Genomic DNA, 27,634 nt, shown 5'->3' with positions numbered 1-27,634 from the left:
AACGTGACAAGGGAGGATGACAGGGGTGGGACAGCCCTTTAGTAACCTGCTAGGTTCACTCTTCTGCACTGTGGAAGTACATGTTTCCTCAACTACTCCAGGCAGTGCATGTGGCTCAGAGAATAGAGGCCAAAATATTAAACTCGACAGTTGTTGTAAAGTGCAGTGGAAGTTGAAATAGGAAGTTGTTTTTATCCTTCCTAACTTTCAGTACCAAACCTGAGCCACCAGGATATTCCATGCTTGCTCTAATTTGTAAAATGTATCCCATCATGTGAAACCCCGTTGTTCTTCTACAAAGTATACATACAGTGTTTTGCTTTCACTAATCTGTCATAAATCCTCTTTGTCATGTTCCTGTTCCTCATTGACTATTTCATGGCAAGAAACTCCTGTTGCATTTCTGCAGTCACTACAAAGTCAGTTTTGATGAGAGGCTTTTTGTGTGTCCCAGAACACTCCTCTGAATCTTTTGTGTTCATTGCAAATCTGTGTCAGGGTTCAGAGTAGATATCCTCTTACCATCATCACAGCTTCACCACGGTACTCAAGTTTATGTTCCCCTTCTGTTATTACATCGAAACAGTGAACATTTCAGTGGTGGATTAACATTTGTTGAACTGAGGCTCTGTAATCTGTGCCTGCTGCAGATTTTGGAAACATACTGGGTTGAATACTATGGTGAGGAGAAGCAGATTCATGAGTGAATCGGTGTCCATGCTTCAAAGATTGCACTGTTTATGAAGCAGAAGTGGCAAATGTGTGAGCCTGTGATGATTTGCATTGAATGGCAAAGTGCAGGTGTTGACATGATGGAAAGTGTCTGTGGGAATTGTAGTGTTTCCAGTTTCAGAGAGTTGAAGAAGATGGGGATGGAGAAAGCTCTCCTGAATTTATCTAAAGTAAATCATAAGAATCCATATGAGAGTTTTCTTTGACATGAAGAATCCCAGTGAGAATAGGAATGTCTGTTCTCAATTTTTGGTTCCAGTCCAGTGTAACTCTTTGAGTCAGTAAGTCCAAGGGTATTACTGGTGGATGGCACATTAAAATCTCTTTAGATGGCAAACAGAGATCTGGAGCATGCTGTGCCAGCCCCAGTGTTGAAGGCCTTTATGAACAGAAGATTGGAGCAGACTGAGCAGAATTTAGAAGCAGCTGCAGTAGTGTTTGAAAGGTGAAAAGCAACAGCAGACAGCTTTCTGCAAGGGTGAAATCAAATGAAATCTCGGTGGAGAAGAGTGGACATTGCAAACAGATGTTGAGGCTAAGATTATTAATCTAATATGCAGTTGAATGTGGCATGGATGATACTGTATTTGTGTGCAAGGCATAGAGTATTTATGGAATATTTGCCAGGTTCCCCTCCTCACACTCCCATCTGGAGACTTCTTGAAGGAGTTATGCAATGACAGCTTTTTCAAACACTTTTGATAAGCTCAAAGTAGACACCAAGCCAAGAATGACCAAAACCTGAGATGTGTTTTGATTGTGTGCTTAAACAAGAAATTAGGGGGAAAAGTAGTGTACGTTCATACACAGAGAAAGAACTGTGTATAAAATCCCTAGTACACAAGAACAGCTATGACATTTTTATATTGTGCTGATAATACAAATGCAGCTGTGTATGTTCCTGTCTGTTGTTTTTCCTCATGGAAAGATGTTTAAAATTTCTCTCATTTGTTTGAGGTTGTACTGTAAATCTGAGTTGTGCCATAAAAACCAAAGGTTTACCCAACTGATGGTCAGTCATCTTGTTAACAGTTAATGACTAACTGAAAATAATATATACAGAAGATTGATTGTGAATATGCTTAAAAAAACTCCAACAAATCAAAAGCCAAATCATGATGGCAAAGTTTATAGGCTTACCACAGAGAAGTCAGATAATTAGGAGTGACCAGAGCAATTGGAGAGTGGAGTCACAGTTTGAGAGGTCAGTGAGAGGTCCCTGCAGTAAAACGTTTGAAAAAGATTAGATACTGCAGGCAGAGAGATAGTTGAACAGGTCCTGTGTTAAGGGGCTTTTCCTTAATGATCTGTTAGGGGCCACTCAACTCCCAAGATAACAGGAGAATAAACCACGGTCCTCTTATCTTTGCGCATGCTAAAACTGAAGGGCTTCAGGCTAGCAATCTAATTTCATGTAATTGAAACTAATATGCTGATATTTCCTGAGTTTTCTAGTCTTTGCTGTTTTCAGAAGTTAGGAAATCCCAGAATTTCATAAAACTTTTCAATATGGTTCACTATTTTCAGTAGAGGAGGAGGCTGTCTCCTGGGTGTATGTTGAGGATAGTCCATACCTATATTTTCACTGTCACTAGCTGACTGCAAGCTAATTCAGTTTCATGGCAATGCCAATGTTGCATTTATATAAGTATTTATTATTTGAGCTCCGTCACAGAGGTCAAAATGCCTTTCCAGTTGTCAAAACCTCAAACATGAGTCCAGTAGTAGTCTTGAACATCTATATGTATTGAGCTGTTTTATTGTAGCAGTCAGGTGGCACTGTTAAGGTGAAACAATTCTCTTGTCCTTGTAAATCTCATGACTTTTGTAACTGTTATCACCAATAGCTGTGGTAAAATTTTAACCTTAAGGATACAGTTTGCTAAAACAGGGCAAACTTCTCAGGTTTAAACTTGTATACTGTTACAGGAAGAAAAAGAGATAACACTTTTATTTAATTTTTTTTTTTAATTAGTGGAAATTAATTAGTGGAAAATGTTGTGGGTTTTTTTTCTCTGCTTAATCTCCAGAGTTATACACATAAGATGATGCAGCAAATCAACTTTAAAATACAAAGTGGGGGGAGACTGTTATTTTATTATGGATTTTCTTTTGCTTCCTTTTGAGCATTATCTGTCTCAGGTTTTGATTCAAGATCAGCTTACTTATCTTTCTGTGAATCAGTGTGGCTGTTAGTTTGCATGAATGAAATCAGTAGTGCGTACTGACCTCTGCTTAGAAATCCCATCCTCACATTTGTTACAAAACCTCTGAAATAACGTGGGTTTTGAAGTGTGGTGCTCCTAACCTTGAGGCCTTCAAATGTAATACAACATACTACCTGAAAAGTAACATTTCACCCATGCAGCATTGTGAAATAAGCAAGAAGAACATTTTTACTGTGTGATGGAATAAAAATATTGATTTCTTCTGTACACGGTGCTGTGGATTATTTTTTTCTGCACTTGGACAAAGGTGTTTGAGTGTGCTGTGCATTTCCCTGGTAAAAACTAGTTTTGTAATACATGATCTTGGTTGTGAGAAGTGACTGTATTCATTTGGCCTGTGATTTGGTGGAAACGGCACACAATTATCTGTAGCAATTTAAGAAACAATGTGTGCATTGTGTGCTATTTTCCTAGGTATTCTTAGCTTAATCTCTCTTGCTTTCTCTCTCAGGTTTCCATTTTGGATGCAAAAAGAAGTATGAATATTGGGATATTTCTCAAACAATTCAAAAAGTAAGATTTGATTTTTCTATGCAGCTAGTGCAAGCTACAGACGTGTGAAATTCTTTATAGTGCTCATCAAATGTATACTGTGCTCTGTTCCTCGTGGAGTTTACAGTTCTGTTCAGGTTTGTCAAGCGTAATTTGACGTAATTTGTATTCCAATATGTTTAGTTTTGAGTTCCTTTATGACTTAGCACCAAACATTTAGAGTTTGCTAATGTTAACCAGTTTTTAACAGGTTTTCAGGCATAGTTAAGGGAAGCCCTTATACCTCATGGAATACTGCATGCAAACTGCCCTTCACTGGCTTCCTCTCTTTATAAACAATTAGTAGAAAGGGGCAAGGTGAGGAACTTCTAAGAGCAAGCTGTTTCACTGCTCTATGTATTTGCTGAAAATGCTGCCTTTCAGTAAAGGCATGCCCAAAAGTGGTGTCAGAACAGTGCTGCTGTGGACACTGATGCATCCGTAGCCTCACTGTAATTCCACTGAGTAACTCAGGCACGTTTTTTACAATCTGTGTAGCTATTCGTCCTGCAAGTGTTAGAAATATGTATGCTCAATTGTTTTTTCAAGGTCTGCTGAATCCATCATTGAAGATATTTATCATGGAAGAAGTCAGCCCTATGGTTCTGAACTGCTACACGAATTTCTTAAATTATTACCAGAAGCAGAGGAGGTAAATAATGTTTTTACATGGAACTTACCTTTTTTGTAGAGTTCTACTGCCTGGGATTCCAACATGAAGGGTCTCTAAAAGAGGAATCCCAATGCCTTCCTGAGACCAGGGGATAGGAAACCACTGAGTGCAAATATTTAATCTTCATTTGACATGTGGTATTGAGGTCGCAGTGTAGTCATTCCCTTCACATCAATTAATTCCACCTGCTTTTAAGGAGTTGATAAGATCCTTTTGCTTTTGTGATGGTCTCTTCTGTCCCACTGACATCTTAGCAAGACCTAGAACCCTCGTGTGTGCAGATAACTCTGGTATGGGGAGGTCAGAAAAGTCAGAATCAAAGTATATTCTAATGCAAACAAATTTCACTTCTTTGGCATCTGCCTCCTGCTTTCCCATTACAGTGTCTGTGAGCTGAATATTGGTAGCCCTATGCTACTGTCTTTTTGCCTTCTGGTTCCTTGACCTTCTTGGTGCATCTGGGATTTGCCTGCTCCTGGGCCTGGGTCATTTGGTTTCAAGAGCATAGGAAGGCAGCTCCATTGTGCAGCACCCATTGAATTTGCTAACATGGCTTTGTGCTCAAAGGAGTCGTGTTAGAAGGCACAGAATTAGCACAGCACCTTCCCAACGTTCTCGTGCTCTCCATATGACCAACATGCAAGTACAGCTTTCTCCCGTCCTGGTCTCAAACTTCAAGTCTGTTCACAGGATTAAAGAGGTGAAGCTTCACTGACCAACCTGGGAGCCCTGCTTAATGATGTACAGTTCCTTGTCTGCTCACATATTTGCACTGACCCATTTGTATGCACTTGGGAGTAATGTAAACCACAAACTCGACAAAATTAGCATTAGAATTGCTTGAGTGCTTCGCATCAAAGTGACGGCTGAAACTTGGGAAATTGCTAAGTTAAAGTCCACATACAGATCAACAGTCAACTCACATGCTTTACCACTTCAAGGTCGTACAAGGCACTCTGTTTCCTCTGTGTAGCAGCAAATCTGCAACAGCAGAACATGTTATACTGCTTTGCTGTCAAATTTATAACCCTAAATTGAGTGCCTCTGCAGAGAATCATGTAAAAATCGTGTTATTATACTTGATTAATATATCATTTGGCATTGGAGGGATATCAACAAGTTGAAATGTAATTAATCAAAAAAAAAAAGGCAACAGTAGTGCTGGGACCTCAGACCCATTCTCCCTTCGCACTTTGTTTGAATTGTACTACATATTCCTGTATATAAACAGAATTTATCTGCTTCCTTTGAAGGAGTCAGGCAGAGGTGAACAGTGGAGTGCTAACTTAGTGTCTCCTAGTTAACTTGTGTATATTCAGCCAATTAGACTGAAAGAAAAGTATTTTTTTCTTCTTTTTTTGGCTTAGATCTTGGTTGTTATTTTATGACAAGTACAAAATCGTTCACATAATGTATTCTATGTGATACAAATATTGTCGTTCAGCTAGAACTGTTATACAAGTTGTTGAATTTTATCAATTTTTTCTGCAATACTCAAGTAGATGCTTTAGCTGTCCAATAGGTGCTGCTGAGAGTGAAAAGGTGTGTTTATTTCCTAGTAGATGGTTTGACAACAGACTTGCTCCTCAAGATAGTGGGACCAGAGAACCTAAAAAGTGCTTTTAAGGAGTCACTTGAGAAATTAAAAAAAGATACTTTATGGTGCAGTAGAGTATTAGAAATTAGGGGACACTAGACAGTAGATTTGTTGCTGTTCCCAAGGGAAGGCTGGAAAGAGGCTGGTTTCGACTGTGCAGGAAGTTGTGTTTATTTAATTATTCCATGCATCAGAAAAAGGAAAAACTTCTGTTCTCTTTGTTATTCTCCCCATAATTGTTTAACTTTTGGGGAGTTTTCTTCTTGAAAGCTGGGTGGGTGGTGGCAGGCAAGACAGGGAGAAAATCCTGAGTGTAAGGGACTGATGCTTCTGCTGATACAGAAAAATGTTTCCATGACTTCATGTTTCCATGCTTGAAGTGGTCAAAGAATAAATGGGTCCGATAACTCATTTACTATTGTGGCTCCTAAAATTTTAGTGTAGGCAGTTAAAAAATTCATTCTTTTTATCAGCCTCAGGGCTTTTGGGTTTTGTCTTTTTCAGCATTTTTTCCCTAAGTGTGTGTTCATTGTCTGCCTTCTAGTCTGAATACCTGTCTCCTAGAATAGTGATTCACCATTTGCCAGGGTAAAGGCATCAGAAATATACAGTCCCACATATAAATAATCCAGAATCACTAGAGATACCAGGTAAAGTGGTGTTATTTGTTCTGCTGTTCCCTCTTCTGTTTAATACTCCTTAATTTCTTTTTATCTTATCACAAGACAGCTTTGGCAAGGTGTCATCACATTGGCCTGTCCTTGCACAATGTTGCACCTGTCATTAGGCAAGGATTCCCTGGGATTGTCCTTTAGGTACTTCCCCTTCTCCTGAAGAACTGCTTTGTTGTTGTAGGGATTGAGAATTACTCTGAGCAGAGACTTAAGCAGTCAGATCCTAGGTGGTTAGTTGCTATTCAGTTACCAGTGCAAACGGTCTTGGTGTAACCATAGGTGGGCTTCTGCAGCTCCCTTTTTCATGCTCTTTTCAGCAGCTCAGTCACGTTTTTAGAGTCACGTTTCCCAGCAGCACAGGTTTCTTGCAGGTTGGAATGAGAGCCAACTAACTACCTTATGCTGTGCTTGTGATCCACACCAGTAACTGTGTTTGGAGATGTCTTCTGCTTTTTCTTTTATGTGGTACCATAAATCCGTAGTCTGCAAAAGTGAAAGGAGGGAGAGGAATACCCTTCTTTCATGGTCATAGCTGCAGAAAGGGCAGCTCTGGACCAAATAGTTTCTTCTTTTTTTACCAAGACCTTTACAGTTTGTCTAGTGTGAATAAATGCCAGCTTTGTACTCTAATCTTACTTTATCTAGAAGTGTTGTGATACACAGTCACATTACCTGAATGTGCCCCTGGTCAGTAGCTTGACATTTGTGACACATTTTACATAATTTTAGTTGATATCATCTCTGGTACCTGATGGATGTTCCAGCTTTTTTTACAACAGAGGCTAAGTACTTGCGTTACCAAATACATTTGTCATCTGTTGACTTTTAAACTATTCTTTTCATTTGCGGTATTGTATTGTGGCAACTCTATTTACATGCAGATATAGGTACCAGTACTGGTAATTTTCTAGCTCTTTTCTATGAAAAATCCCAACAGCTATCAAATCTGTTGGGATTTTTTGTGTATAAATGCAAATACTGGCTTTTTACTGAATGGTTTTCTCAAACTGAATAAGACTGCTGTTGAAATATTGGCACTGCTGTGAAGTCTTTCATAAAACTGAAAACATTTGGGCATTTTTAAATGTTCAATTTGAAAAAGTTGACAAATACTTGAAGGTGGCAAACCTGGAGCTTGCTGCCAGGTTCCACTCAGGAACCTTGTTTAGGGCTGTGGGTATGGCACCAGCCTGGCCACTATACAGTGGTTAAATAAAAAGACCAAGCAAATGTATAAAAATTCTCAATATATTAACAAGTAAGATAAGATCACTGATTTTTTATAAGCCTTCTTAGAAGTCCTGCTGTTTGCACCATACTGTGCTAAGCAGTTTTGTAAGAGAAAGAAATGCCTATTTGGAATCTCCTCTGCTTCATTCTTTTTTTTCAGTTCATTTTTTTCCCAGGGAACCATCCCTATGGAATGGCGTTCTCTGCTGTATCACTTCTAAAAAGATTCCTAACTGTTTCTTAACGATATCCTGTTGAAATGGCTGACAGCTTTCATTTACTGGCATCCTGACCAAAGCAGAGAAGGAACTTTTAGCTGCTTTTATGTGCATATCATTGCACTCCTCAGCAGGCCCAGACTGGTAAAAGTTGAGAGTCCAGTGTTTAACGAGCTAGAATAGCCTGAATTTGTACTTTAAATATATACAGAAGAGAGCATATCATACTGGTAATCAGCTCACCCACACACACGCACACCCAGGTTATCAACACGGTGTCTTAACTTCCTTTATAATGTCTCAAACCTGTCCTTTGCTTGTATACTCTGTTTTCAAACCCTAGTCATCTGTCACCTGCTGTGCTGGAACTGTTTCTGTCAGACAGCTCTACCCTTTTCAAACCATGTCTGTGTAGTTAACTGCCCCGTCCTTTCCTCAGCCACTGCTGTATAGGGCTGACCATCCTTCAGAGCTTTCATCTCCTGCTTCCTTTTTTGCCCTTTATGATAACCTGCAGGTTTTTCTCCATTTCTTTTTATCGTTTGCTCATAGTGGTTTGCCACTGCCCGGACTTGTGCCCCATGGAGCCTCACTGCCTAATACATTAGTTTCCCACATGCCCTTGTAGATGGATTCCACTGTGGTGCCTTTTGGGGTTTTGGTATTTTTTAACTGTCTTTTTTGTTAGTGCTCTGAATACTTGCAGTGGTATGGAAATATTAAATAAAAAAACTCAGAGAAAATGTTTATTCCTGCGTAGACGTACCACATACCTGTTTTATGCCATAAAGTAAAATTCCACTGGGAGTGCTACTGGTAGCTCAGAAATGACCAAAAGCTTGAATGCATTAGCGTTCCTGTCTGTGAGGTATAATGACATACTTGCCATAGGCATATCTGCTGCAATTGTTCACAAATCAATTCAAAGATCAGGCTTTCTATGTTTCATAACTGTTTTTAAAATTAAGCAAATTACATATGTGAGAACCTTCTGTATCTAAAATCTGATTTAGTGTGCATGGGCATGCATGGGCAGTGCAAATGCATATTCCATATACAAATATAATGAAAAATTAAAATTAGTAGCTCTGCACCCAATTTGAGTAATACAGAACTGAGCATACAATGTAATTATGCTCTCTTGCATATATACATTGCACTGCCATATCTTGGTAAGTGGCTGTCTACTGTTGTGGAAAAGATTTTGTTGTGCTTGAAAAGATGAGGGCAAGGCCTGAACTGAGAGGGTTACTCACTGCAATTTTACCTCTCTTCTGTTCTCAGACTAATAAACCTATCTACTATATCTGTTAATGTGATTAACAGAGAACACTGTTGTCAATCCCCATAGTTTCTTTGCAGTTCCTGTCTGCATTTGGTATTTGAATTTGACGTTCATTTCTAAGAGCCATCAGAGAATCTCAGTTCTCTTTGGGAAGACTTGGACAACATGGCTGCAGAGAGAAGAGGCCGGTCCCGTGGGATTTTTAGTAGTCTCCCTTGGAATGTGTAAGGATAGACATCAAAAATGTGTTCCAGGAATTTTTAGCTTTGAGGCTCAGAACCTGTTTTTTTAGTTTATAGGTAGTGTCAGTGAAATCAAATAACTTTCTTTTTTGCTTCATGGTGAAATAACTGGTCTTTTTCCATTATGAAACTTGTAATAAAGAGGGATCAGAAAATAAATTGTCCTATCTTTACCTTAAGCTATTTCCCAGATTATTTACTGCTTTAAGGCCAAGTTAATGGATGATTTAGTCTTCTATGTGAAAAACTTACACGTATGGAGAATCATGCTAAGCTGAAATTCATGCTGTGCTGAATTTCAAGGTGAAAACCTTATAAATCTTTCACGTTCCTGTTTTGTCTGCTGTGGAATGGGTCACTGTCTACCATGTTTGGATTTTGGACTTGTTGGGTGAGCTGCTTTGCTGCTTCTTGTAAAGTTAGTTTTGAATGCCTAAGGAAAAAGTGGGAGTTAAGATGGTTGATGTAGGCTGGGAAAAGTGTAACCAGGTATTGATTTAAGTCTGGTTACATAGACTGTCTTCTGGGTTGACCATGACCCAAAGCTTTTTGCATTTTGACATTCACTCCCCATGCTACCTATCAAAAGGCAGCCTCAGTAATGTCTTCTGTTGTGCATGTTTAGGGACATTCCTCCTCTGAATGAATTCTGGGATTTAGTACTCCCTTGGAGCACTCCAGGCATTTTTCCGAGTAGGTAGAAGAAAGAGGTTTTCATCTAGAGTCTGTAAAACTAAAATTCTACATAGAAAACATTGATTGCTACTTACTGTCAAAAGTACATTTAAGTATAGTACAGGTAGCATGAATATGTTAATATTCCTTTGAGTATCTCAGGATCTCTTGTTCAATTTTTGTGCAGTTAAGTCTTCAAATTGCATCTTCCTGTAATTACCTGTGGTTTATATGATCTTCATTTTGGTGACTTGAGATGGGTTTTTTGGTGGGCTGCTTTTGTTTCTTTCCTACCCCTCTCCTATATCTGAATACCTGTATCCTTTTCAGACAAACTCTGATGTTTTCAACATGGTAAAATGAGGTTTGAGAATTCTCAGGGTTTTTTGTTTAGGTTGCAGACCACTATTTTTTGGAAGCTAGGTTAAAGAACACCTGTAAAGAAAAGACTAAGATAGTAGATGTCTTCCCACTTCATGATGTACAAAAAGTGTTTATTTTGGGTTTGTTTCTTGCTCGTTTAATACTTTAGAATTATCAGCATTGTCAAGTCTTGTCTTTCCTGTTTTTTTGTTGGCAGACTTCTTGAATTACTCGGTAAATTAGGAGTTTTCTCAGGCCTCAAAAAATGGGTATACTGTTTATCTTTAGAGGAGCTTTTGTCTGAGTGTCTTGAGTTAAAAGGGGGAGAAGGGGGTTTGTTAGGAACTAGAGTTAGATAGCCTGAATAAAAATTGCTCTCTGATTAGGATTCTCTTTCTTGGTTATAAGTTTTTGTTAGTTGTTTTTGTTTGTTTGTGTGTTTTTAATTTGAAAAGGAATTCCTTTCTAGTCTGAATTCAATCTGGTTTTATTTCTCTTTCTTAATGTGTTGTCAACATCTATTTTTTTGTGATGAGGAAAATAATTTAAGTGATTAATTTGGAAACTGATTTTTTAAAAAACCTGTTGATATCTTGCTAAATCATGGCAACGTGGTAACTGTGGACGTCCTGATGTAGTGTGCCTCTCTCCAGGATAACTTAATATGCTTTCTAAAACTGAAGACCATCTGTGTAAATGTGGTTGTTAATGGGCTTTCAGTGTAATGTTATAAAAAAGAAGGATGATGGGCTGGTGTGTAAATCAGTGGAAACATACAACTGCTGCTGGGTGTGAATGTGTTGGTTGAATGAACTCACAGCTAACTGAGAGTGAGCTGTGCTTTCGGACCCAGATGCTGTGTTGGAAGATGTGGAAGAAATTCCGGTTACACTTAAACATACGTGCGTGTATTTTTCAATTCTTCTATATAAACAAATAGTGAGTATGTGGGCAGATCAGCGGCTTCCAGATCACGCAAATGTATGGATTTGGTGGAGCTGGGAAGGAAGATCGCCAATATTAATGTGGTGATACTTCCTTTGCATGTTAATGGTGTTTTCAGAGTACTGATAACAAATTACTTGAAGTGCAAGATTGCCTTTGTCTTTAAAATATTTCATATGAATGAAAAAAATACAAACTCAAGAGGATTCAGTTTATCCCTTAAGAGTGTTTTAGGGGAATGTCTGAAGCAAATATCTTGGAAAAAACCCCATAACTGTCATCTTACTTCATTGTGCCAAAGAGATCCAGGCAGTCCTCTGCTGGAAATTCTGAACACAGTTAAACTATGCCCAAGTGTATATCAGAGTCGTGGAAGAGTTAAGGATCGTTTTTCAGATCATCATCAGCGTCCTAAACATAGTGATGAGAGCAAACATTGCTCAGAAATCAGAATCACCAGTCAGAATGGTGGCATTGTATTTTCTTCCATTGGACTGTGTTTTCTGGGAGAAGAGTTATTTTTTTAATTTTTTTTTGCGGTTGGGGTGTGTACAAATTACAGGAGCCTGGGACGGTGAAGCCATTCAGTCACTAGGTGGACTTTTCCAATGCCTTCTGTTAAATTTACTGCTTTTCAAGTTGTTCGCTTCCAAAGTCAGGTTAATCTTGACTTTGATAAAATTGATAAAATTCTTTGCTAGTGTTTTTTTCTCTTTTCTAGGTAAAGAAATTAAAAGCCTTTGATGGAGATGTATCAAAACTGTCTCAAGCTGATTCCTTCATGTATTTACTAATCCAGGTGCCAAAGTAAGGAGATAGCAGGTTTATTCTGTTCATAATAAATGTTCTGTTTTGGCTGTCAGTTCTAAACCTGTTTGTGTGCTCCAGCTATGCTCTTAGGATTGAAGCCATGGTGTTGGAGAGGGAGTTCTCACCCTCCTGTGCTTCTCTACAGAATGACATGAAAATTATAAGACGGGCAACAAAAGGTAATTAAATATGTTGGGACATGCCTAATACTCTTGTTTTTGTTAGCATGTTAATTAGTCTGCATTACGAAGACTAGAGCTTGAATTTCAGGTACCTTAGCTATTAAAAGGAAGCTAACTCCCCTCTGACAAATGCCATCAGGGTGTGCCTGGTGAATCTTTGCTTCCAAAATCAAAAATCTGGAGACTTTTGGACACACTAGCAACAAGTTCATTACCAAAGCCCACAAGTACTGTATCTTAAACTTAGAGAAGCAAAGGTGGCCATGACCAAATGAGGATAAGTCGTCTTTCAAGTATAGTTTGCTCATTCCTGCACCATTCTCCTTCTGATGGAATGTGCTTGTTAACTTTTCTGCTCAGAGAATTCAGAGATTCGTAGAGAAAATTACTTTCTAAATTTCTTCATATGCCATTTCCTTTTAAGGTGGCAGTATCAATAGGCTAAAATTTATTGTAGAGAATACTGTTGCTATTCCTATGTTTTCTGTTTCAGTTCTCTGTGTTTCTCTACGTGTCTGTTTTGTTCTTTACCTTTCGAAAGTGTTGAAATGCTGCAGATGTGTCTTCTGCTCTGCAGGAAAATACTTTATTTCCTGTTTTGAGTTAAACATTAATGCTGACGCTTTCTAGTGTCTCGAGTGGCTATTTGCCCTGTTCCTCAATATGAAATTCCAATTTCATGCTGGAAATGTTTTTGACAGGCTAGTAGAGCCCTGCTTAGACTGCTTCTAGAGGTATAAAAAGGCACAGTACTAAAATATTCAACTATTAGCACTGGTGATTAGGATAGTCCTTTTAAATGAAAGCAAATGAAAAAAAGCCTGCTGTGTTTTTCCCACCAGTGGGGATTGAGCTAGTCCTTGACTTAGGAAAATGTGCCTTAGCTTAGGATAAGGTTTGAGTTTGGCCTTTTATTAGGATCTCTTTCAAATCATTGTTCTTCGTGTTTTGAGCAGACATATGTGAGGGAATATGTTATGTGTAAAAGCAGCCGCGCCTTAGTGTCCTTCACGTCCTTCACCCAGGACATCTGTAAACTTATGAATTAATTCCCTCCAGAGGAGACACTTTGGTCTCCAACTCCTGCGACAGGCCAGTCACGCAAATCAGACTGACTGAACCTTCCCTGTTTTCAGTCCACTTGTGTCATGTGCTCTTCTCCATTTGGACTTTTCACTTCAGGGTTTGTTGATAGCCCGAAGTTGTTTAGGAATTATGTCTGCTTTTCTATTGCTATCTCCTAGGTTTCTTTCCTTGTAATTAAGCTGAGACAATACTCACTTAAATTTTAATGCTGACAATCACTAAGGGTTAGGATGGTCTAAATAGCCTGATGGATTCTCATCTAGCCTGCAAATGGATGTATGTCCTAGTGACGCAGAGCAGGCTCTTACTATGCAAAGTCTTTACAAGCTGCCTTCTCTCCTTGGCCTTGTGAAATTTGCTATTCTTTTCTGTATTGTCTCGTCTTTCTTCCTCCTTGCTTCCTCACCTATAGTCTGTTAGATCAAAGGTTATTTAATTAGTTCTATGTTTTTAGGCACCTAATGCTGAAATACAAATTTACAAGGGCTATCTGCTTCCAAAATGACAGATTACTGTATTGTGTTGAGCAGTTGAATGCAGGATAAAAATTATAGAATGTGAACTTGGAAACAAAATAGATTTTTAAAGTATTTACACTGCAATCAAAAGGATTCTACCTCGTATTACGTTCATCAGTCTAAAGTATAGTATATTACATTAAAACCAGCTCATGGTGATTTTCTTGCCATATGGGCACTTGCAAATTTGGAGTTATTTAGTTTGCTGTGCCACTTGTGTAATGCTAATTTATTAACTCTTTACAGTTCTGAATTTCTGCATCTCATTTCAAGGGCAATCTCTCTGGTGCCTTCTAAGCATATGTATTGTTCTTTGCTCATATGTGGCTGGGTGGAAAGGTGTATGAATTTGGATAAAGCAGTTCTGTGCATTTTGCAAGAAATGGAAATACCTACAAACCAGGCTTCTTTGATGGAAAAGCTTTAAAAGGCAGTTTTATTCCATTTGACTCTTTGCATCACACTGAATATAACTTTATACTAAATCATCTTTGATGTGACTGAAGTAAAATAAATGCTCCTCTGAGTTGGTGATCATACAGAAATAAAATAATTATTCATAGTGGGAGTGGGGTAAGAAGGAAGATTTAAAAACTGCCTGTTATCTTTTCAGGCCTCATGGCCAAGTGTGCTAAAAAAAGAATAATTGTTCAGAAGCCTGATCCTGGCAGATGGCAAATGGATCCTGCAGGGTGCAGAACACTTGCCTCACACTGGAATTAGTAGGTGGTGAGGTTACTTAACCATTTGCATGAGACACTTCACACATTGCAGGATTAGGCCCTAAATGTTTCCTTAGCTGCTGGAAGTCGCCTTGGAAATAACTACACTTGCTAAGTTAAAGTCTGAACATACACTTGGGGTTTGTCAATTGTGCTCGTGAATTGGAGTTATATACTAGCATTATTTTTCCCACGACCTCTTCACAGTTTATTGTAGTTTCCTGTTAAAATTTTTAAATAAAAAAGCTTGAGATGAAGAGGAGTTTGGTAACTGACTGTGCATATTTCTAAACAAACACTTGTTAGACAGCAATTTTCTTGCTCCTTACAGAGCTAATGACTTGTGAGGAACTGCATTCCATATTGCACTTGGTCCTTCAGGCTGGGAATATTATGAATGCGGTAAGTGACATCCAAAAGGGAGATGGCTGATGGACCATACTTCCTTGTTAGTATTGCAGTGCACTGATGTCATGCCTCAACTGTTTGCTCGTTTCTTTTTAGGGAGGTTATGCTGGCAATGCTGTTGGATTTAAACTGTCGTCACTGCTCAAGCTGGCGGACACAAAAGCAAACAAACCTGGGATGAGTCTGCTGCATTTTGTTGCTCTGGTATAGAAAAACTATTTTGCTGGTATAAGCAACTGCTACAAATGTAGGTCCATAAATGATAGACAGTAGAAGGGGCCATAGCTGCTCAGAAAAGAGCAGCTTTTTTACAGCTTTGATCTAATCTTCACCTGTCTTCTCCTGCCACAAAATTCACCAGTTTACCTCTACCTGGTCATCCTGTCCAGAAACCCGTAGAAAACGTAGGTTTTTATATCATGTACAAATTTGCCTCCATTAAACTTCATCATTGTAGATTTTCTCTTACTGTCCTGAATTCTTACACTGTGGAAGTGGCTTATTTTGATAAAATACTCTTTCAATCTTCTTACTGGATCTTTTGAGCAGCCTTTTTGATAGTTTTTCTCCTTCAGTGACTGACACAAGTTTGTAAAGCTGCTGCAGACTTTTTTCAAGCTATTTTTCCTTCCTTTCAAACTTCTTGATTTTAGAAGGGAGAGAATTTAAATACTTCTATATGTCACTTTGGTTATCTGTGTACAAACTGGCTTAACAGATTTCCAGCCAGCAAACAATAGGGTATTAATTGATGTTTGCACAGGAAACATTGTATCTGCTCAAACAATGGCATCACTAAATTGTTCTTTCCTTGACATTCCTTATTAATACATGTGGCTTATGTTCACTAGCAGAATCAGCTATTATTGCACACTGGAAAATGGAAGCTGGAGTTTAAAGTTTCCAGTTCTAATCCCTGCCTTTCTTTAAGGGATGTCCTCCACTCAGTTATGTTAGGATTGAATGGGAAAAAAATGCAAGAGAGAAACCTTTAAGTGCCCTCCCAGAAGCTTCAGAACTGCCAGACTTAGGGACTTTGGCATGGTGGTGGAATGTTAATGGATTGTGTGTGTTTTGGTTTTGTTGTGTTTGTTTCAGGAAGCCCAAAAGAAAGATGCTGCTCTTCTCAACTTTTCAGAAAAAATCGGGAGTGTTCATGATGCTGCCAGGTGAGTTAAAAGAAAACTGAGAACTTATGTTAGACCGTGACTTGGAATTTTCTTATTTGTGAAGCAATGAAGCCTGTTCAGGGAAGTCTTGGCACAAAAACAGATCTTTACAAATGTTTACTGTAGCTTTGAGGGCTTAATTTCCATTTACTAGCAGAAGTATGCCTGCAATGTGCCTTCAGGTATGAGGTTTTTTATTACATGATCTCCATAGGGGTTTGGTAGTTCTGTCTCTGTCAAGTACGTGTGCGTGTTCATTACTTTTAAGGGATTGAACTAAAAGCGTGTTACTGTTTTTCCTTAAATCAATTTTCATCTGTCTCTGAGAAGGCTACAGTACTTTTCCAAATCTGGTATCAGCTACAGGTGCTGGCCCTGGCTTTGCTTAGATAATTTTTGAGGTTCCATTTGCTTCCTCTCTATTTGCTGTCTTAGATGGGAAATCTGAAGGGCTTGTTGGCTCTGCATTTTTATCATCCTAAAGTCTCAAGCTGCATAATTTTAAATTGAACATGATTCGTACCTTGATAACTGTACTTGCTTATGTGAGACAGCATGATCTAAATCCTAAATGTGGAAGCTAGCAATGCTGAAGTTCTGTTCCCAGTTTTGCTACTTCCTTACTCTTGAGCTTTGGGCAATCTATTTACATTCTTTTCCCAGCTGTAAAATGGATCCAGTCTCTTAGATCTGATGGAGAGTTAAGTAATGTCTGCAAAAGACTGAAATCTTCTGAGGAAAGGAGTGGCCATGGAGTTAATAAAAAAATTTTTGAGGGACCACCTGTGTGGCTCTCTGCCATCCAACCCACACACCTTTTTGGCAGTCTGCCACGTGGCCTGCTGGGGAATGTAGCTTTCCTTGCCATCCAAGCCCCCTGGCAAACAGCAGGGGAACAGGCAGAATACCAAATCTGGTGATTTTTTTTTTTTTCTAACCACTTTGTCCTTTGATCACATTTGCTAATGCTGAAAATCTTCTGTTGTAACTCATGCTGAAGTCTATTCAGGGAATGCACTCTGTACAGGAAAATGAAACAAAATTAAATAGTGCCTCACCATGGGTCATGAGGAAGATCTTTAGAGAGAACTGTCATGTACAAGTTGCTCATAAATTCTCCCAATTAGAGCATGTTAAAACATCTACCGTTATGTTCTTAATTTTTTATTGTCTTGCCTTCTTTACTTGTAGGCTATCCTCTTCCTCCTTCAAAGGCAGAAAAAAGTAGCCTGTATTTTCTACTGCTTTTCTTAGTTGCAAAAACACCCATGATCTGCCCAGAACAGGGAACTTATCTTTGCAGATGAAGTAAGCAGAGAAAAATCAGCACACATTATATTCATTTGTGTGTGCACTGACAAACTTATGCATGCTGTCACCATCCACTGCCACGTGCACTCCAGTCGGTCTGCCACAACTTCTTCAGCTTTACTATTTGAAGGTCATGCTGCTGGTTCAAAGTATGTGTGCAGTTGTTAATCTTTATCGTTTGGGAGACCGTAGTGCTTCAATTCCTAGGCAAAGGCTTGTTCTCTTGTGAAGGAAATGCCATAGATTTAGAAGCATTCACTCTCAAAGTGACTGAGAGATTTAGGTGGGAACTGCCACTGTATAGAACGTGGGTCTCCCAGGAGAACGCTTAGATTACATCAGATCAGAGCTCCTTCCTGTGATCTTCAGTTTCTGAGTTACCTCTCCACAAGAGCAGCACTGGTAGGTAGTAGAAGGATGAAATGTTATGACTGCAGTGTTTATACTGTGTAGACTGTGTTGCTGTGACTGCTTAGAAGAATGTAGCATGCAGTTTCATGATGCCAGATGCTACTGCCAAAATGGGTAGTCCTGGCTGACAGTTCCTTGCGGCCCCCTTTCTGTGGCAGCTCCTGCACTCGAACAGTGATGCAATCAGTTGGACCAAGCAAAGGAAGCAAATTGGCTTTTCCATTCTCCTAGGTTAATTTTCAGTACACAGATACAGCTGGCCATCTAGAAAATGAGTGCTAGCACTGGCACCAGGGAGAGAAAAGGAACATCTGGTCAGAGGCAGGGTGGCATTACCCTTTCTCGTGGTAAGGGTGGGTAGTTAATTGTGAAACCACACCCCATGGGAATCTTTTCAGGTTGCAAATTAGAAGAAATGTGCTTATCTCTCTCCTAACCTTCAGTGTCTACTCTGGAAAGATTTCCTGAACAGGCAGGTCTTGTTTGATGACCAGGTTGCACCTCATGTAAAACATCCATTTTTGCAGCATGTGGTGGCTAACCTGTGGGCGACTCCTTCTCCTTTGATAAACATTCTCCTTATATGCTATTTTTAGGTTATCCATTGATAATGTAGAAGCAGAGCTCCACTCGCTGTCTCTCAAGGCAAGATCTGTTAAAGACAGCATTCGACGAGACCCAAAACTCTTTCACCAGATGGAAAGCTTTCTCCAGGTTTGTAGGGTATCTGTGTTAATGTGTTAGTGTCACCTGAATGCAGGAGCATTCCTCAGCTGAATTCAGTTTGTATGGACATGTTAGTAAACAGAAGTGTTATTTTAATACGCCTCCCCTATCAGTTGTACAAAGGTGTTCCAACCTCATGCTATTTGTCAAGTAAGAGTGTTGGACTGTGTTTTTACAGGGAGGGATACTGAGTGTACATTGCCCCAGGCTTGTTAGGCAAGCGTGTTTAATGCATGTGAAATGACTGATGAAGATCAGGAGTTAAAATATAAGACAATTTGGAGTGGTCAATGGTTTTGTACTTTGCAGCTACCCAAAATATAGTATCTGCATGTTACATTATACTGGAGCACATTAATTTTAGCTGAGACTGTGCTGTAAATATAAATCTTTGTTGCTGGGTTTTTGAAGAGGTACTAGAAGCTGGAAGGTTAAGGGACTGTTTTCTCTACTAATTCACCCTTAGCACAGTGTCTTATTCTGAGCCATTCCATTATTTCCGGGTGGGTTCTCCTTTTTTTCTTTTTCTTTTAGTACTGCAGTGACTTTACAGGCCTGAATGTGTATGGCACTTAACTTTAAAGCAGAGTTCTTGGTATTTTCTGAGTATGTGCTAATGCTTGGAGAAATACATATTATACTTAAATTATTTTTGTGTTTCATGTTATAGATAATTATTAAAAGTAAGAAGGCAGGTGTTGATCCGGAACTTAACCGCCCTGATTTTCAACTTGCAAATATAGTTAATAGTCCCTGCAGTTTTTCAGGAGATGAAAAGCTGATGAAGAAAGGGGTGGGTTAAGATTGAAATACTTGTCCTCATTCACTCTGAATTGTTGGCTTTTATCCATTGCACCCAGACTCTTTAATGTTATGTTTTAACATGTTTGGGATTTTTAAAAATTTAATAGCTGGTTTTATGTAACACTACAACCTTGTTTAGGCCACATTCCAAAAGAAATGTTGGGAAAAAAAATCATTTTACAAATGCATACCTTACATAAGCACTTCCGGTTTTTGTTTCTAAATTAAGGTGATAGCCAAGCTGATATAAAAGTCAGCTTTGATTATCTCACCCTCATGAATAAAGTACCGAATATTTGGTAGGAACTGATTTTCGATGTATGCTTTTATCAGTTGTCCAGTTTATCTTCATTCCAGCTTTTATTGTGAGCCTTTTTTTTTTTCTTTTTTTTTTCTTAAGACTAGAAAGTCATATTTGTTCCTACCCTACTGGTATAATCTTCCAGGTAACTTCCTGAAAGTAAGCTTGGCTCAAATGGTCACCAGTGCCTCCAGCTGCCTTTTCCCACCCCAGTATTACATTACCAAAAGTATTTAGGTGTTCATGAGTTAGAGTCTTAGAACATACTTGTCTGAAAATTATCTTTTCTCATCAGGTTGCTTTAAGTCACATGTGGTCTCAGATCTGGCATTGGGTAAGGATAGAAGTGAGTGGCTGGTGATGCAGATAGAGGAGACAGGAGCACCTGGGCAAAGTGTTTTAAGCAGTTCTGCAGCTCGAAGTCTAATCACAGCCTTATTTTCTTCCTCCTCAATCTGTTTGCACTGATCTACTTCCATCCTGTGTGTATAGCTCTACATTTATGATTCAAAGTGCTACTTTATGGGAACATTTTCTGAATGTCTTAAAATACACGTATTTCCAGCAGTTCCCTGCCTTTCTGGCATGAAAACCTTTTTTTATTGTGGTCTAGGGTCACCTTAGGAAGGAATTGATTTTGTAATGTATATCCATGAATCTATTCATGTACCTTTTTGGAAGAGTGGGGAGGAGGAATTAATCCTTTATGCTTGGTTGAAAGTTGAAGGGGAAATGGGAAACTAAGGAATGAAGAACTTTTAAGGGGCTCCCTGGTGATCTGTCAGTATCCTAGTACAGTCTTTGGTTTTACTCATCTAAAAATTGAAGTTCTAAATTTGTTCAAGGGCTTTTGGACTTCTTCCTGGTGTTTATCCAATTTTCCTGACTGACTTTATTCAGTTGACTGAGATGACATGTTTCCTTTTGTTAGTAGGAGTTCTCCTTCAAAATGTTAATTTCCCAGGCTTGGTAACAACTTCTAGGTTGGAACATGAATTTCATAAGATCCTAATATGTACATGGCCTGTAGTGACATTAATTTTTCTGTGTGGTTCATGCTGTATATGGTTTTTGCTGCAGTTTGCTGTAAGACATCTAAAGGAGCTTGAACACCAGAAACGAGAATTGCAAAAGGAGGGAAATGCTCTCATTGACTTTTTCTGTGAAGATAAAGAAACTATGAAGTTGGATGAATGTTTCCAGATATTTAGGGACTTCTGCATAAGATTCAACACAGCTGTCAAGGTAAGAATGCTGAAGTTTACCAAGACGAAGGAGAAGTATTGGCATTGGTTACAGTTTTGGTTCAGCGAAGTCTACCTGTTGTTACAACTATTTTTAGGCCTTTATAAATAGTATGAATTAGTTGTATCCACACATTTCTTTATTTCTGTGCCTTATGCAATCCGCATTTGACAGCACTTTGTGTAACAGCTTTAGTTTGGCAAAAAGAGAACCATCTGGATGCGTAGCAAGCTGACAGGATGTTCAGCTAACATGCCCGTTGTACCATTAGCTCACCTATCCTTTGCCACCCGAGACAGCACGTAGCTACACGTGTGTGTGAGCATTATACAAATGTACAGAACCACGTGGTGATCACTATTGCAGTCAGTTTAGCAAGAGATGACTTCATGCATATACGTTCAGATATTTGGGGGTTTAATTCATAGTCACACGTTACGAGTGGTTGTTGGATAGCTATTAATTTGAGGTCCAATGGGGATTTTTTTCTCTCTGTAGTAAGTAGCTACGCTTTAAAATATGACAAATTAGACTCTTACTTGGAAATATTGAGAAGATTTGCTTACTAAGCATGGACTAACCACCGTTCCTGCAAAATTAAGAGAACAATTCAGAATAAAGATAGCAGTTCTGAAAAATGAATGTGATGTGTGGACAGCAAAACCAGCAGTTTAAAGAGGTGGCTTGTACCACAGTGACCGTGTGCACATATTTCAAATGTTTAAACATTTTTTACCGTCTTTTAACATGTCTGTATGTGCTTAAAATAGATTTTTCATTTGAGTAAAATCTCCTAAAACATGTTCTGGGTGGGGTTAAAATTTTCTGCATCTAATATGGAATATGATGATAATAACAGTATCTACACCTCTTCTTAACCGTTTGTCTTTACAAAGCAGTATTTAAAACTGAGCTTTAGCACTTGGCAAGAATTCATTCTGTTGTTCCATATGTGTGAAAGCAAGCTATCTGCCACAGACATTTTTCCTTTCTTAGCTGCTCAGGTTTCTTAAGTCTCTAATGCATCTTATCTTTCAGAGCCCAGTGTAGTCTCCAATCTACTTTAAGAGGTGTAGATTAATCCATTCATCAAAAAGCATTAGGCTTTTGTTTACTGAAAGCTTTCAGGTGACTTCTTCTAGTTATGCAGCTCTTCTGTTGTCACAACAGTGGGAAGATCAAACTAGACAGTGCTTCAGACAAATATAGGTGTGTTTTTTTTAAAGAGTGTGCCAGTTATCAGAATAGATTTAACAACATGCTGGAAAACTATGTAATTTTTGAACCCTCTGTCAAGACCAGCCTCCCACTTCTTTCTTTTGCTACAGCTGTACTGGCTGCAGCAAACCAGAGTCTTTATTTCAGAAAGTAACCCAGAAAGCTCAACCAAAGGTACAGTGGGATTAAATGTGAAGCCTAGAGGTGACAGTTAAAATGTTGATATTTGCAGGAAATCACCAGTAATTATTTTAGTAAAAAGGTGTTATTCTGTTGTCTTTCAAAGACAAACTACCTCTTCTATGGCTTCCTGAACCAAAATCCCTCAGCCTAGCTGCCAAAATCTCCATCCTATCCTGGGCAACCTCTCTACAATAGTTGCCAGTTTTTGAAGCCAGCAGTGAATATGAGATCCAGAATTGGAGCGAGACATTGATTAATGGTCCTTGAGTGGTGTTAGTTGATGTCTAAGTATTGAGAGGGTTTGTGTTAACTTCTCTATTTGCTTCCATATGCAATTAAGCAATGACTTTTTGCAAAATCTCCAATCTGTAGTGATAGAGGGAAGTCGCATTGTGTAGAAATGGCACTTCCTGAGGAACAATTGCAATTGTAGTAAGGGAGGATGGAAGGACCATGCTGTTAGCTGTGTGCTTGTCAAACAAGTTTGTCTTAAAATATGAATGTAATGATTAGATAGATGTTTACTCACCTGATAAAACTGCCAACTTTAAACTCAGTGAGGACTTCAAGTGCTCCATCTTACAGTAGGAACTTTTTAGCAAAAGTGGAGGCTAGTTGGGCACTGGAACAGGCTCCCCAGGTCACAGCACCAAGCCTGCCAGAGTTCAAGAAGCACTTGGACAATGCTCTCAGGCACATGGAGTGATTTTTGAGGCTGTCTTGGGCAGGACCAGGAGTTGGACATCAGTGATCCTTGTGGGTCCCCTTCCAACTCAGGATATTCTATGACCTGACATCTACTTGGGTCTGATAGGTCACATTGTTGGTCTTTGCAGAGACTTGTGTTTTTTTGCCTATGCTGACCAGACTGATGTGTTGTCATCATTAGTTATGTGGGGAACTGCTCTCTATAGGGTTAATAGTTGCAGGCTGTGGTTGCCATGGTGATGTCATGTGTGCATATTTATTGGAGGCTGGGAGAGGGTGATAGCAGTAGGAGCTAACTTCGATGGGAAGAAATAAAGGGAGAGATAAACCAGTGTGTCTTGTTCTCGTGCATAGGACACTGTCCTCTGAGTCATGTATATATGTTTTTCCCCTTTAGGAAAACAGAGAGCGAGAGATGCAGGAGCTTCATAGTCTGCAAAGGCGAAAGGAGCTGGAGGAGAAGCGTCGATCCTGGGCAGCTGGAGAGCTTGGGAGCTTTGGGCGGAGCAGCAGTGAAAATGATGTGGAGATGTTGGCCAAGAAAGGACTCGGGGAGTTTCTTCCCTTCTTGCAGCAGAGACCTCAAAGCCCTTTGTACAGAAACACAAATTCTAGACGCTCTCGACTTTCTTTGGGGATTACTGCAGACAGGGAGTTGCAGAGTTTCCTGGAAATCTCAAAAGATGAGGATCCAAACAAGTTTAACAGCCTTCCCCGTGCAAACACCCGACAAGCAAGACCAAACGCAGTCTGGACTGAATCCAAAGAAACAAGAGATCTCAACTTAAATACCTTGAACTTACCCCAACAATCTGAAATGGAAGTGAAAGGTGGTGGCCTAGCGCAGGTGCCTCCAGCTCAGCCCAGTCACTTCAGCAGCTCAGCTGGTCCTGGTGCCCGTCATTCACAGAGGAGCACCGACTGCAACGTGCACACTTCCAACGTTTCCTGCGAGGAGTCCACAGATATAAATGCCCTGGCCCTGGCAATTGAGGAGCGTGAACTTGTTAAAGGATTACATAAGTTTGACATTCAAGGAGCAAAGCCTGCAGAGGATGCACCTCTAATATATTTAGAGGATGGTGGTGGAACAGACTTGGAGACTCTAGATGATCTAAGCTTTCATTCCCTGAGCACTGCCGATGATGACCTGCCTCCAGCTTGCAGAAGTTCCAGAGAGGTCCATGACCATCAAACCAAGGCAGTGGGTCGCAAGAGTGAAGCTTCAGAGCCCAGCAGCAGCAGCCCCATGTCTGTGGATACGAGTGTTTCGGCAAGTAGGGAGGACGGGCCAATGTGCTACGTGTCAGATACGACAACTGATTGTTCTTTGACACTGGACTCTGAAGAGGGAAATGATTTTAAATCAACAGGCAATGAAATAAGAAGTGAGGCTGTCAAAGCATGCTCTTCTGGGAATGATGCTCAACACAGGGCTAGAACTTTCTTCTCAAATCTGAATTCTGCTTCTGACAAGGACCTGTCTCTTCACACTTCTCCAAATGATAAGGATGATGCCAATAGCAAGCACACCATTCCTAAAGAAAAGCCCGTAAAAAATAAAGATCCAGCAGGACCAAAGAGAAACTCTCTAAAAGATAGATCTCCAAGCTCCTCAAAACCCAGTGGCACTCGTCCTAGCCACACAGCTCCTTCCAGACCTGTCAGAACTTTGAATGCCTCTGAGAATGAAAGTATGAGGAAAGTGGTGCCTATTTCTCGGTCAAACAGGGCGCCAAGCAGTGTGAAAAAGCCAGAAGCCAAGCCAGTCCTTCGTGAAACTAGTACAGTGGAAAGTCGGCTGTCTCATCGCAGCTCTGTCCGGGGCACAACAGACACACTGCCAAGAAGTCCTTACAGGCACAGCATGTCAGTAGAGGAGCCAAAGTTACGAAGGGGCACTGTCACCTCAAGCAGTGCTCATTTTGAGAGGGACAGAGTCTCTCTCAAGAAGCCAAGCTCTAAACCTGTTAGGAGTAATGTCAAATCAAAGACGGACGAAACAAAGATGTGTCGCTCCAGTGTAAAACCCCAGACTCCTACAGATGACACCAAGGTTGCCACAGTCAGTATTCCCAAAACACCATCTGCTGTCCCAAACTTTGCGAGGAATACAGTGGCCTCTTCTTCAAAGCGCGCAAAAGTGGATCTGTCCAGCTCATCCAGGCCTCCACCCATCACAAGGTCTGTGTCCCAGAGGCTGCCTAAAGTGAAGCCAGCAGCAGCCTCTGATGATCCGAATCCAAAGGAGAACAGTGTGAGTACCTTAAAGAGAGCGAGTAGTGCCAGAGTGGTTGGAAGAAGCATCCTGCAGGGAGAAGCCATCAGCACTACAGCAGAGCCTGCACCAAAGGAGCAGGGAACAGTGGAAAAGGCCTCTCTTAAACTGAAAGATGCAAACCGGACCACAATTGGTAAAATACTGAAGCCATTACTGAAATAAGGGAGAGGGGTTTTTTAACCTTGCAATGTGAACACTTGTTCAAGCACTGGATGTCTGTGTAGTGAAATTCCTTAAAACAGTAATGTTGCCAATAAATGGCAACATGTGCTCATTAAAGTACAGCACACTTTGGAGAAGGGCAAGTAATTGTGTTCTGGTCTAAATCCTTTTTTATGAATTTGAATGTATTTGAAGCTACTGTGATGGAATGCAAGCAGAAGAGCAAATCTTTGTGTTTATGATACAGAAGGTCACCAAAAGCCAAAAAGTTTTAAGAAGTTTTAACTACAAGATGAAACACTTTGTGACAGAAAACGTGGATATAGGCCAGTTTTTTTGTGTACATAAGATTCTTCCTAAGACTCAAGCCTTTGTGCTGGTTGGTTTTCTTACTCGATGTCAAAATGAATCCTGTGGAACAGTACTGAAAACAAACTTAGGTGATTGTGCTTTCCATTGCTTTCAATTCCTTGGATTCGGGAGATCTTTTTGCCTGTTGCGAAGTCCATTGCTGGCAATTGGACAGACTGGGAACTGCTGGCCAAAAAACTGTAAAACAAGACATTTACTGTTTGTGGCTATCTTTAACCTCTCTGAAGAATTTATAGCATGTTTTATGAATGTGTATGTGTGTCTGGAAAAGGCTTTCTGCTGGGCAGGAGGCTCGTTCTCCAAGAATGTGGCAGCATTGTCTTGCATGCACACGTAGGTATGGCTGGTGCTGCATTGAATAGCACAGCTGGAGGCTGTGCCTGTTAGAAGGGCCATCCGTAACCATTGGGATGATGACTACTCCTGACTTGTTTTGATCACAAGCAAACTTGCCAGCTTTTGGTCATACAGAAGTGCCATATATTTATGTTACATATCAGGATGTTTGCAGTTCAGCTCTTGAAGGCTGCAATGTAGTGCCGAGCACTTTCTTACCATTCCATGTTTCCACTGGTTTATATACTACCAAATTACTTGAATGTTGCAATGGCTCTGATTGAGCCTTTAGCTTCCCTGCCTCCTCCTCCTTCTCCACTCCCTCTCCTTGTCAACAAGAATATTTAGCATGAAACACAGAGCTTACGCATGACAATGTTTTTGTAGAGCTCCTTGGTTGCTTCAAATGTGGCTTTTAATGTTTAAAGACTCTAAAGGAATTAAACTAGTATTTGATAAGCTTTTTGCAAAATAAAAACACCTTTTTTTTTTCTTGCAGATACAAATTTTAACTCCTGTCATACTAAGATAAAGAGAATGAGGGAGAACTCATTCAGCATGCTGTGCATCTCCCCAAGAGAAATGTATGTAGGTAGGGAAACTGCTGTTCTCCTAAGCATCTTATTTAAAGAGTTGCCTTTTATTCACTTATGAAGAAAGCCTCACTTAAGAATAAAATAAAAAATAAAAGGAAAATCTCTTTGGACAAGGGGCACTGACTTACTAGTGGTAGATCTGTTTGTCTGCTCTATCCCTCAGTGCTGGGAGAGCATAATTCAGTGAGAATGAGCCATTTAATTGCTCACATTCTTCTCACGGGCTAGTATCAGGGACAGCTAGCTTTGAGGTTTGAATTTGGCAAGGCGCCTTTAGCTCCTCCCACGTACCCGCAAATCTTGATGCAGACATCATACCCAACCACCATGAAGTATTGCATAGGGCCTCTTGTTTGAGTCTGTCCCACAGGGAGAATTTATATAGCCTGCTTTTCGGCAAGAGCAAATATTTTGCTTGAAATGCCATAAGCTTTTTGGATACTGCCTCCCTTGTGGGTTAGATAAAAAAGCATCTCCCTTCTTATTTGTATCTGTGTGGATGTATGCACATCTTCAAGAGCAGATTATTCTCTTTTTTCCTTTTTTAAAAAAGAAAAAACCAACAAATTTTATTGATAGCAAGCTTGAAAAATAATTTAAATATGTTTGGAACATGTAAATAAATTTCTATGAATCGGTGTAAAAGAAAACTGACTGTATTTAATGGAACATTTATACATTTCGGAGTAACT

At 39.7% G+C, this 27,634-nt stretch overlaps 1 protein-coding gene across 1 annotated transcript in view; it reads left to right on the top strand.

The window, feature by feature from the left end:
- The window catches only part of FHDC1 (FH2 domain containing 1), a 35,263-nt gene extending 8,439 nt beyond the window's left edge, over window positions 1-26,824 (top strand). Inside the window, 10 exon segments of the mRNA XM_050338366.1 lie at window positions 3,412-3,473; window positions 4,041-4,143; window positions 12,115-12,200; window positions 12,282-12,382; window positions 15,043-15,113; window positions 15,216-15,323; window positions 16,218-16,288; window positions 18,607-18,724; window positions 20,922-21,086; window positions 23,593-26,824. Coding sequence (XP_050194323.1) covers window positions 3,412-3,473; window positions 4,041-4,143; window positions 12,115-12,200; window positions 12,282-12,382; window positions 15,043-15,113; window positions 15,216-15,323; window positions 16,218-16,288; window positions 18,607-18,724; window positions 20,922-21,086; window positions 23,593-25,638 — 2,931 coding nt within the window. The 3' untranslated portion in view covers window positions 25,639-26,824.
- The last annotated feature ends 810 nt before the right edge of the window (window positions 26,825-27,634 follow it).

Source organism: Myiozetetes cayanensis, unplaced genomic scaffold (genome assembly GCF_022539395.1).
Source record: "Myiozetetes cayanensis isolate MyiCay16 unplaced genomic scaffold, myiCay2020 scf7, whole genome shotgun sequence".
Taxonomy (NCBI): Eukaryota; Metazoa; Chordata; class Aves; order Passeriformes; family Tyrannidae; genus Myiozetetes; species Myiozetetes cayanensis.
The sequence above is the reverse complement of the archived record's forward strand: the minus strand, read 5'-3'. Positions and strand labels throughout refer to the sequence as shown.